General features: G+C 46.6%; 4 protein-coding genes across 4 annotated transcripts; 1 reads left to right on the top strand and 3 right to left on the bottom strand.

Moving 5' to 3' along the window:
• Positions 1 to 393: 393 nt before the first annotated feature.
• On the bottom strand, positions 394 to 1383 carry CCMA1212_010876 (Hydroxynaphthalene reductase arp2; the record flags this gene model as incomplete). Its single annotated transcript, XM_073707903.1, has 4 exons — positions 1092 to 1383; positions 767 to 1066; positions 671 to 701; positions 394 to 611 (listed from the first exon to the last, which is right to left on the bottom strand). Exons 1-4 carry the CDS (start codon positions 1380 to 1382, stop codon positions 394 to 396), a joined length of 840 nt encoding a protein of 279 aa, XP_073553598.1. The 5' UTR covers position 1383.
• Positions 1384 to 3414: 2031 nt separating this feature from the next.
• CCMA1212_010877 (Cytochrome P450 3A17) lies at positions 3415 to 5320 on the top strand (the record flags this gene model as incomplete). The annotated part of the gene is made up of 3 exons (XM_073707904.1): positions 3415 to 3909; positions 3963 to 4523; positions 4586 to 5320. The coding sequence occupies 3 exons, from the start codon at positions 3415 to 3417 to the stop codon at positions 5318 to 5320; spliced, it is 1791 nt and encodes a 596-aa protein (XP_073553599.1).
• Positions 5321 to 5878: 558 nt separating this feature from the next.
• CCMA1212_010878 (uncharacterized protein) lies at positions 5879 to 6699 on the bottom strand (the record flags this gene model as incomplete). The annotated part of the gene is made up of 3 exons (XM_073707905.1): positions 5879 to 6165; positions 6225 to 6555; positions 6607 to 6699. 3 exons carry the CDS (start codon positions 6697 to 6699, stop codon positions 5879 to 5881), a joined length of 711 nt encoding a protein of 236 aa, XP_073553604.1.
• A 1932-nt stretch (positions 6700 to 8631) lies between these two features.
• On the bottom strand, positions 8632 to 9378 carry CCMA1212_010879 (uncharacterized protein; the record flags this gene model as incomplete). Its single annotated transcript, XM_073707906.1, has 1 exon — positions 8632 to 9378. One exon carries the CDS (start codon positions 9376 to 9378, stop codon positions 8632 to 8634), a length of 747 nt encoding a protein of 248 aa, XP_073553601.1.
• Between the last annotated feature and the right edge of the window lie 2047 nt (positions 9379 to 11425).

The raw sequence follows: 11425 nt of genomic DNA on the forward strand, positions 1-11425 counted from the left end.
TGCTTCGTCCTCTCTTACAGACATGGCACGTATTTTCTACTTATACTTGTTAGTCGGGCTGACCTCTTGCCACTTATGACAGTACCTTTCACAATGATGCCCTGCTTTCAACACTCGGCAACCAGTCTTCTCGCGTAATGGGCACACGACAGGAGATTATGCGAGATGCAGAGGCGAAGTTAGACGCGCGAAGGAGAGACCCTGCCGCAAGGCCAAGCAAACGCGTCTGGAGACTGCAGCCCTCAACTTTCGACATGTCGTGTTAATGGATACTTCACGAGAGAAAAAGAACTGATCAGGTTATAGAAAGAGTCAATTTACATCAGATGATACACCCTCTATAGTAAGGCCTCGGTCTTCGCTAACCGCGACTGACGGTTTACAACTTCCGAGCTAAATGGGCCATTTTCCGCCATTAGCAGAAACGGTGCTCCCCGTCACCCAACGTGACTCCTCGCTGGCGATAAACGCCGCGATCTGGGCAATATCATCCGGTGTGCCGCTCCTTGGTGCTGCTGCAGTTACGCGAGCATTTTCCTTGCGGTAGGCTTCAAGGCTCTCAGAGGAGAGACTTTGCACCAATTCTGTTTCCACGAACCCCACAGACAACGCTTCATATACATTACAGTCAGCCATAAAGTATTGCGGAGAATCGTAGACCAGGGCTCACCGTTGACTGTAATGCCACGCGATTGGCCGAACTGATACAATCCCGTTAGGTGGTGTACCTCAAATGTGAGCTGTGCACTAAGGTATATACACTCACTTCAACGGCCCAGTTTCTTGCGAGCGCTTCAATAGCTGCCTTGCTAATCGCGTAAGCGGTCTGACTCATTCCGAAGGAGAATCGCCGAGCCGCAATGGAGGAAATGAGTATTATACGCCCTCCGCGTGGAATATAGGGGAGCATTGTCTTGGTAAGGAAGAATGGAGCCCGAATGTTAGTATTCATTGTATCATCGTATAACTGTTCCGAAGTATCCTCCGTAGAGACTGCCGCGGCGACCGCTGCATTGTGAACTAATTCCCACTTAGTATTAGTCCACGCGATGTAAGACAATGTAAGCTGTCACAGAGCCATCCATACCAACAATATCAATATTCGTAACACCAAGTTCTCGCAGCGTCTTATCGATAATCTTCTGATAATTTCCGAATACCTTTAAGTCGGCCTGAATGCTAATAGCCTTTGCGCCAGAGTCAAGTGAGAGAATGTCGTTGACCGCTTGCGTGGCGGTCTCACTGCGGCTTGGGTTGGCATAGACCATAGCGACGTTGGCACCTCGGCGAGCAAGCTCGAGGGAAATGCCTCGCCCAATTCCTCTGATACCACCAGTCACGAGAGCGGTCTTGCCGGCTAGTGGGAGGTGTAATGGTGCCATGCTGTAGTCTCGGATGGTTATTATTGACGGATAATGGTTCCCGGAAACTTGCTTTCAGAGAACCTTTCAACATTCCCATGCCTCTAACAAAGCTCTCTTTATATACTAGGACCTTGCATACAAAAGCCCATCTCCAGCCATTACTCTAGCCATAGAGGTACCCAAAAGTTCAACTTGCAAAGACGGCTGATCAACCCCTATCATACTAAATCAATATTCGATGGCTTATCTCCGACTTACTTTGTTTCATTGGACTTCTTTTTCTTCAAGGTCCTATAAGCGGCAAGTCGCATACAACCGAGGGAGGTTGTAAGTCCAACCAATCAGATGTCCAAAGAGTGTCCCCCACTGTTGATCGAGACCAGTACTTCCTGGGGTTACGGAGATAATATGATATCGACGATAAACTATTGAAAGTGACGTCAGCGCAGCGCTCCATGTTTGTGAGCGTCGATCGATATTTGCCCTATTTAGCGGAGATAACGTGGGCTTGGCGAAAAGTTGGTGAGTCAGGACATTGCGAGGATTGTACGAAGGCAAAGGTCATCATATATGCATTCAGCAGACACCGACCTTAGTTCCTTTTTGTGTTTACCGTATGGGAAGCAAACGCCTTGTGGTATGGAAAAAAAAAAAGAAATTGACACCTAGAATGTGGATGTTGTCGCCGGCCATCGTTGCGATAGAGCCAGTTTATACCGCTGCCTCCAGGGCCACCAGGTTAACAATGATGGTGCTTCTCGTAGCAACTGCTCGGCCACCTGGAGCCACCTAGCCATGGTAGCGGGATGTGTTAAACGTCCTATTGCCAGAATTGGCCTTGTCGCACGTCGACTGAGCCGTACTAGAGAGCGCCGCCCTTGAGAATTCCACACAGGGTCCACTCAACAAGCTCCCCCAGAACGAATCCAGAAGTGTGCCCTCAGCAACGTGTTGGCGAGCTTTTAATGACTCTTCGAGGACTGCTACCCAGACGTTGGGTCATCCAATACTGAGCTATATTCACCTACGAGGTCGGGTGTTTTCCCTCAGCTCCTCAGTTCTAGAAGCATATAAAGGTAGTGGTGATTAGATGCTAGAGAAACCTCTATAGTCCAGGGGACCCTGTTTGAGACACGGCTGCGGCTATAAGAGCTGCGTGGGAACCCAACCAGCGAATCCTCGCAGACCAGATGGACAAAGATCGAGGGAGCAGAGGCAGGGGGGAAAAAAGAAAAGCGCCCCATCTACGCAGCACAATGGATGCACAATTGATGCGATCTTAGAACCCCGCAGCTTGAGCAGACTGGTCGCAAGGATGAGTCCAATCGGTGGAAGATTCGTACATGAGGGGTACAATAGTGTAAGGCAAATCAAAGATATTCCGTACGTTTTCCTGGTGTCCTCCGAAATATAGCGATTCGGCAAAGTTGTTCGCATTTCTCGGAAGATGACTCTTTCGCCATCGATGTGATGTCAGCATTTTCTCTTACGCTGCAAGCTCCCATGTTCTTCGTACGAGGACATCTATTTAGCAATAACTAACAGCACCGTAGTCCGCCTGGAAATTATGGCAGTGTGGTACGTGGCAGCAGGTGATGACCTTCCGACATGCCGAGGTCTTAAAACAAACATTACGAGTATAAGACCTAGTAAACCGTACAAAGTCCAATGTCCAGACCAATGCATGGGCAAAGAGAGAATAACCGTGTGGTTCATAATTTATCTGAGTAAGCCCTTGCAGAATGAAGACTGCTTCGTATCTCAGCGACTACTGTGTTTTTCGTGGGTAGCGGATACGTTGCTTCGTGATGACATTGTTTTATGGAGAAACATAATCACTAGATATCAGAGGGTCAGCCACCGAATGATAGACTTTCTGCCTCAGTTGAGTGCCCAAATGGTAGATTTCTTATAAAGAAGCAATGAGGCAACGGACATGGCTTGCCTATTTTGTTGCTCTTGTGGTTTTGGGACACATCTTGATACAATCTGGCCAGAGTTCGTCATACAAAACGGCCACGAAACACTTACCAACTGATTTGAGTTGACCATGGCTCAAACAAGCGAGCACGGGGCTTTGAGTCCTTGGCCGATCCCAACTTCTGTTCACATTGTTCTTGTTGGCGTATTTCTCTTCGTTTACTATCTCTATGTCCGGCACTTTCCCAGACCTATCCCGGGCGATATTCCGTACAACAAAGAGTCAGCACGGCGCCTTTTGGGAGATACCCCCGAAATTCGACGGGCTCATCAAACGGGCAATTTCAGGCAGTTTTTCCACGATCATAACGCAAAGCTGCATTCGTCCATATCCCAGGTCTTTATGTTCCCATACCCTAAGCCGTTCGTCCTCATAACGGACTTTCGGGAAGCACATGACATCTTATCGAAAAGGTACCGAGAGTTCGATCGGAGCAAGAGAAATGCGGACGTTTTTGGAACTATTGTATCGGATTTCCATCTTGCCATGCAGTCTCGTGATCCGCGGTTCAAGGGAAACAAAGAACTTGTCAGGGATTTGATGACGCCAGGCTTTCTCAACGAAGTAAGCTGTCCCTTTCGCTTGGGAGTCTATTTTCGGATGCTAACACTACATAGGTTTCTGCTGTGCATATTTACGACATTGCCACAGTGTTGGTTGACATGTGGGCGCTCAAAGCCGCTCAAGCTCAAGGCCACCCCTTTTCCGCCCACGAAGATCTCCATTATGTGGCGCTCGACATTATTCTTGCCGCAGCTTTTGGTATTCCGCTCGAGCAATCAGTGACGCAACAGCAATATGAGTTCTTACAACTTCAACCGCCTGCAATGACATCGCCAAACTCCAAGGATGATCCGGTCACTTACAACCGCGCTCCGGTACCGAGGTCTCGCATGTCGCTGATTGAGGTGACAGGGACCGTGGCAGTTGCTTACCAGTCTCCATTCCCGCGCCTTCATCATTGGCTCTTGAGGAAGACGATCTGGCGCCGAACATTTGCTGAGAAGGAAGCATTTATCACGAATGAGATAAAAAAGAGCGTCGAGAGGTTGACTTCCGAGAATAAACAACAGAATCGGATGCGCTGTGCCATGGACATGATGCTTTTGAGAGAACTGGGCCAAGCAAAGAAGGAGAGCAGAACGCCAAACGTCAATGCGCCCAGGATTCGAGATGAGGTGAGACTGAGCCATGCTGTAGCAAATGAAGCTGACGAGCCATTACTGACTGGGAGTTCAAGCTCTTCGGCTACGTAGCTACTGGACATGACACTTCATCCACAACGCTCTCGTGGATCACCAAGATGTTGGCCGATAATGCGTCTTCCCAGGCGAAACTTCGTCGCCAATTGCACGCTGCCTTCGCTGAAGCCCACGCCGAAAAGCGCCAGCCAACGGTGGTGGAGATCATTGAAAAGCCGGCGCCCTATCTCGACGCCTTTCTGGAAGAGTGTTTGCGCCTCACAAAAACGATCCCCTCCATGTTACGAGAGACTCTGACGGATACAACCATATTGGGTCATGCGGTTCCCAAGGGTACAGGCGTCATGATTTACACCCATGGACCCGGAGGGCAGCTGGAATCTGGATTCGATATTCCTGAGTCGGTCAGGTCGAGCACATCACAAGACTTGAAAGACCGCGTTGGTGAGTGGAACAAGGATGACATCGGCCAGTTTCGACCCGAGAGGTGGCTCCAACAAAAGACTGGAGCTCAACAAGATGGGGGTGACGAAGGCGAGTTCGATGGACTTGAATACAACGCCTATGCTGGGCCCTTCTTGACATTTGGTGGCGGACCTCGAGGCTGTTTTGGGAAAAAGTTGGCGTACATGGAGCTAAGAATTGTCTTGGCAATGCTTGTCTGGAACTTCGTTTTCGAGGCGTGCCCTGCGGAACTCAGCTCGTACGAAGGCATCGACACGGCGACCGTGGTACCAAAACAATGCTTTGTGAGATTGAAACAACTTCTTTGATTCAAAAACTCGAGATGGTTGAGGTCAACGGCTCTTCTACTCAACTGCACTTTCCGCCGCACACATCGAATGAAGTTGCAAACCAAATTGATTGCTCAACCGCCTAAACATTTAGGATTACAGAACCATCAATCCGCAAGCCGGCATTTTGTAGTTTGTTCTTCACACACTTCTTCACTAATCTTGCTGTATTCTCGTCCACGTCGTCTCCTAAGCGATCTATGTGCTCACTGGACTCATCATTCAGTCGCTGTAAAATCTCAACCTCGCCGGTCCCGCTCATATAATACCATGGGAACGTCCTTACGCAATTATGTGTGCTCGAGTCAACACTCATTTGAACACAAGGACTTGATTGCAACGTACTGGCTGCAAGATCTGTTGATTTGCTCTATATTGCGCAAGCATCCTCTATCTCAGTTTGGAAATCATTATCTTCAGATACCTCCTTCAGGTTATGCTAATCTATTTTATGTGCTGCCACTAACACAGAAGCAAGCCATTGTGAAGATAATATTGATACCTCACTCTCCACTACCCCAGTACCTGTACATGTTCTCAAGAGTCGGTCATTGAAGTCTCCTCTAGCATGACTTCCACAGTCGGGTAATTAGCGGGGAGGTTGTTTCCCGTCGCGTATGCAATCTTCTTCGCGAACTCAGCGATATGAACAAGACTTTCTTTATCTCCTCCGTGCCTGATGAACCCTTTTGCATGCCAAGTGGCTTGCACAGGGCAGTTCATCGCTATCAAAACCGTGACCAACAGTGCCATGGTTGCTTGTCCATCGTGTACCGAGTAATCGGACAGGAGATTTTGCATCGAAACATCCATAGCTATGTGTGCTACGGAGTGCATCGTTCAGTCCTAGCACTTGCAAAGGGGTGATAGTTTTAAGACTTACCGACGTCAGGTGCATACACACTGGCGGCCTTGAAGGATTCGAGCCAGCCATCTCCATGTGTCAGTCTTGCATACTCCCAGCCCCTCGCTGAATTGTCGGCTTCCCAGTCAGACCTCTTCACGAAGGCGAGGTCGCCCTTCTCGACCAAGGGCATCATTGCATATAGGGCATTCAGCGTCTTTGGCATCCCAACGATAATAAGCATCTCTGAGAGTGCATCGATGTAGCGGCGCCACAACAAGTGCCGAGACTCAGCAGGTGTCTTTTCAAGTGCTAATTTGTAAAGATATGCCCCATTGTGGCCTTGGTTGACAGCCGTGAGGCCGACAAGCTTCTTCCAATCAGCCTGGCACCGGGGGTGAGTGAGTATGGGTTGTCATACAGCTAGGCAGTCCCATAATGCATGGTGACCACTCTCGATCTGACGATTAAGAGCCTCGTCAATCAATGCTTCAATCTGGTCCTGCTCCGCCATGTCGAGTTTGGAACGTTATCTTCGGGCTAGATGGGTGATCAAATTATGAAACCGGTAGACCAAGGATAAACTATGATGTAGGTTACAATCTTGACTTGAGGGCAACACCCGCTTTATAACTGCAAAGCAAAGTGAGGTTTGACAACTACCAGAATCAGCACTAAGTAAAAGTAAGTTCTTGCGGGTAAGCTTCTATAATGTCATTTCCCTAGGAGGTCATTCAGAAGACTAAGCCAGAGCATTCGTCGTTGAAAGCGCATTAAAGGACGACGGAACGCGCTTTAACTCTTATTTTTGGTATAACAGTTATGGTCATAGTATGATATGATGCACAAGAAGTGGAATTGGAAAGTTGCATGATGTTTTCGTTGATACTTTTTATTCTCCGCTGAGTTCCGCTTCCGTGTATATTAGCTTGATACTTATGAGCTATCAAGCGAACTACTAATTTAATATTTGGCTGAAGAGTGATAATAGTAACACTAGACTATGCGGCGAATTGAGGCTGGGACGAAAGGCGTCTGCCATCAGCCGGCTGATGGCCTAACATGTCATCATCCATAGACGGGGAATATCAGCTTCGTCCGAACCTACAGCTCCAGCCTACCCCTAGAGGAATCTGGTATCTCGCCCATCCAGGGTAGCTTGTTTCAATGATAAAAAGCAGTTTACAGATGGAAGATGGGTGGCATGATCTTAATATCCTGACAGGTTGAGTTGCGATGGACTGGGAGACTAAGTGAGATATCGAGTCCACAGCGACGGGCGCGCCCAAAGCCACACAAAATATCGAAACTTCCGCTCGCTACATCCTGATTAAGGTCGAGCTTTGATAGAGTATTCGGAGAATGCAATGCTGGCTTCGCCAATCTGGCTTACAAATTCTTGTGCAACCACGGCTCTTTCCAGGCGGATAGCTTACCGTGAGTGGTCAAGCATACGATCTGCTGGGGTGAGAGTGTTGTGATTCTGGAATCTTGTGGTATAATTCTCTCGGGAATAGTGGTAACGTTTGTTGGAAGTCGTGGTGGAAGTGTGACAGCTGCGCCGACATCAGCCAGCATCTGATCACGAATTGCCTGTGCTTCGCGAGCTATTTCTTGCCGCGCCCTGCCGTTGTTTGTCTTCTCGGGTACCGGGTGTGATCCCAAGCTGAGTCGGTCGCAGTCGACATTGGCCAGCCACGAGGTATATTGTGATTGTCCGCTTCGCCGCCCAACTCATTTCGCAACTATCAACGCCCTTTTGGCGACACTTCGAAAGGCGTACGGTTGATCTCAATGACAGAGAAGCCCAAACTTACCATCTCTTTGAAAATACCTAATGAGCGCCTTAAGCTGAGATTTATGCTCGAGCCTGGATATTCTTGAGCTCCGCAAGTGCTGCGAGGTTTTACTAAACCCCTCTTTCCCAAAGCTCTACTGTCATGATACCCCGAAGTTCGCTGAGAAACAGCCCAGTCCAAAGATGGCGGTTTTGGATGGCTCGGATGTAGTCAATTTGTTGGCTGCTTTTGTCTTTTCTTTTGCTAGGTTCTACCCTTGATAACTCTTCGCTGGATAACATGTAGCCAAGGTATAAGCTGTGCATTGACCAGCGGCTTGGTCAGGATGTATGCAATACTCGTGCGGCAGGGGGCAATGTTGGTAATACGGTATGGTAAGCGGGGAAATGAGCCGTTAGTACGGAATAATATAAGGTATACAGACGTTGGCTAGCAAAGCTGTTTAGACGTTTTGAGCTTTGGCTATGCGAATCAACACTGCGCATGCCAGATTGAATCTTCGCGGCCGACGCAAGTAGGAGATCGTGCTGCAAGCCTTCCATTCCGAATCGGATCAGGATTAAACATGCCCACCTTCTACAGATAGGTTGTATCTCCAAACAGTTCTACCTGGCTTCGATGTCCATTGTGGAGTTGCAACCACAGCTTTACGGATTTTCAACTTCGGGAAGCCAATATCGCCTCGAGAAAGTCGAAGTCCAGAATCTTTCCCACATGAAGCCGACTTCAGGATTTGTAGCATTGGCTTCGACAAACTTTTTCAGGGCTCTCTCGTATACTTCTCGCGGATGGTTATAGATCGTCTCTCGCCGTACCGCGAATATACCACCGTGCGCAGCTCGAATAGCGGGGGGGTGATGCTCTCGTAGCACGAAATGCCAAAGTTCTGCAGGTGTATAAGGCGCAAAGACTAGAGAGGCCAATTGGCTGGGCGTCATCCAGATGCTTTCCTTTGGGTCTGTCCAGTTGATCTTGGCCCAATCATCGACATCGTGAAACAAGGCTGGGTTGAAGGGATTGACTTCGTCGGGCCTAACTTGGAGCGCCAGTTCGACCATTTGAATGGTGGAGTTGACAACTTCGCCAATGAGGTCAAACGGAGCCGCTTGAGAGAACATGATGTAGTCTTCGAGTTTATCCCAGTGGTTCACAATGTGATGTAGGTGCGTATGCCCCTCTCGACCGATGTTGGGAAGCTGAACGTAGGAACGAAAAGCGTCATGGTCGACAGTGTCGTTTGATTGCGGAATATGGCCCTTGTCGTATACGTAAGCATACTTGGACACGGGAAGCCAAGGTATCAAATCCTCTTGGAATCGAGCCACGACGACGCCGAGACTTGTTGTCGATACCGGCCAGGGGAGTTTGGTAGGAGTGGGAATGACAGAACCCATTATATCGGTAGTCATTCAAGACGCTTTATTGTCTGAAGTAAATATTCCCGGGGAGCAAAATATGGTATGAAAAGGGGCCGAGTATCTTGGAAGGCCATAGACTAGAATTCTCGGATTCTTATACAAGAGTTCTCGGGGTCATTCAGGAGAACCTTGCCCAAGCAGTCAAAAGTCAAAACGAGCAATCAGTCAGCGCTAAGATGCTTTACCTCCCCACCCAGAACCCAGAACGGGGTATGAAGAACACCCCTTAAAGACGGCTCACACAGAGCCGTAAGCGGTAACAATATTGCGAATTCTTACTTTATACATGAGATGGTCATATTCTTGCGGCGAAGAGCGTTATGTAGCTGTAATAGATGCTAAAACTACTGCTACCTGTTGTAGTGGACTCACTGGTAGCTTAAACAGTCAACGGTGTATTAGAAAGATTAGATCGCCAATTTACAATGCTGCTTTTGTAGATCGCCGCATGACGGACGTGTGGAGGGAGTACAGTATCTCTATCGGATGAAGTACAAGCCGCGGCAATGCCCTAAATGTCACAGAAAGCAGCATCAGCCGCCATGCCGTCATTAATCAATTGCGCACCTTCGTCACGTACTAGAAGCCAGGTTTCGCCGTGTAACCTATTACTCATAAAAAGGCGAGGGCTCGCACCGCTGAGACTCTCTCCATCTTATCCAGGAAGGGAGCGTGGACAATGACGTGACCATTGTTTTTCATTGCCACACTCATTATGTGCAAACACCAGCGGACTTGAATACATGTATGGCGTCTGTGTGAATATCAACTTGCATACTGATACGAATACAACAAGAGGGACGCCGCAAACCAGGAGGGACGTACACCTAGGAAAAGGAAGGAAAAACAGAGTACCAGAACAGACCACCCAGAACCAGAAGGAATAACGCAGAAGTATAGAACAGCTAGAAGGAGGAAAGAGAATGCTGAAGTTTTTATAAACAAGTATCTATTCCCTTATAAAAGTTCTAAAAAGAAGTATAAAGTCGCTCTAAAGTTAAAAAGAAGTTATTATAAAGATTACTAAAGTCGTTATAAAGATCGCTAACTTTATGCTAAATAACCTTAAGTAATTAAAGAAACTTAAAACCTAGTTATATCTATTAAAGAGGGACTGCAGGAATGCAATCCCTATAAGGAGCAGGCACTGCAGTAAAAGTATAGCTTTAACCCTTAGCAAGGGGAGTATTAATAAAAAGATTAAATACACCCTAAAGATATTATAAAGAATTTCTATAAAAGGACTAGAGATATTTCTAGCAGACTGTCTGCAGGGCCTAAATATAAGACTAAGAAAGGAAATTAATATAAGGATGTCACGACCCAGCCTTATAGTCGCAATAATAGGCCACCCTTAGTGGGCAGCACTGGATAAACATCAGGCCGTTTATTTAATCAGAAGCTACTTAATAAAATTAATTATTAAGTATATTAAGGATAACTTAATAAACTTAAGGATTAAGTATATTAAGGACGTTAAGATAACTAGATATATAAGTTATATTTATATCACTTATTTAAATAGTTTAGATAGCCAGTTATTAATATAGCACTATATTAATAATATAACTAGATTAGAACTTAGACATTTACTGCAAGTATTACTAGCTATATAATAAGACTGCCTACAAGTCTAACCTAGCCTACTGCTAATATAAATATAACTAGGCATTCTATTTAATCTTAAGTGCAGCCTAGCTACACTTAGTAATAAACAGCCTGCCTATTTACAGGTTCCTTAAAACCAGTTTATTATATATTAATAACTCCTGTTTAGAAGGTCACCTTAGACCTTTAGGCAGTATTTAATAAGGAAGTGTTACTTAGTATAAAGAAGTAATAAAGCAACTGTTATTATATTAACTCCTATAAACACTAATAACTAGAGAGGCCCTGCTATAACTATACAGGAGCTTATATAAGAACTTTAATATTAACAGGATGTAATTAAAGCTTTTTAAGCCTGACTTAATTAATAAGTAATTAACTAATAAGGATATAATAATAATAAGGAATCTGTTTA

The sequence above is a fragment of the Trichoderma ghanense genome, assembly GCF_004382785.1.
Source record: "Trichoderma ghanense strain CCMA-1212 chromosome Unknown scaffold_36, whole genome shotgun sequence".
NCBI classification, from domain to species: domain Eukaryota; kingdom Fungi; phylum Ascomycota; class Sordariomycetes; order Hypocreales; family Hypocreaceae; genus Trichoderma; species Trichoderma ghanense.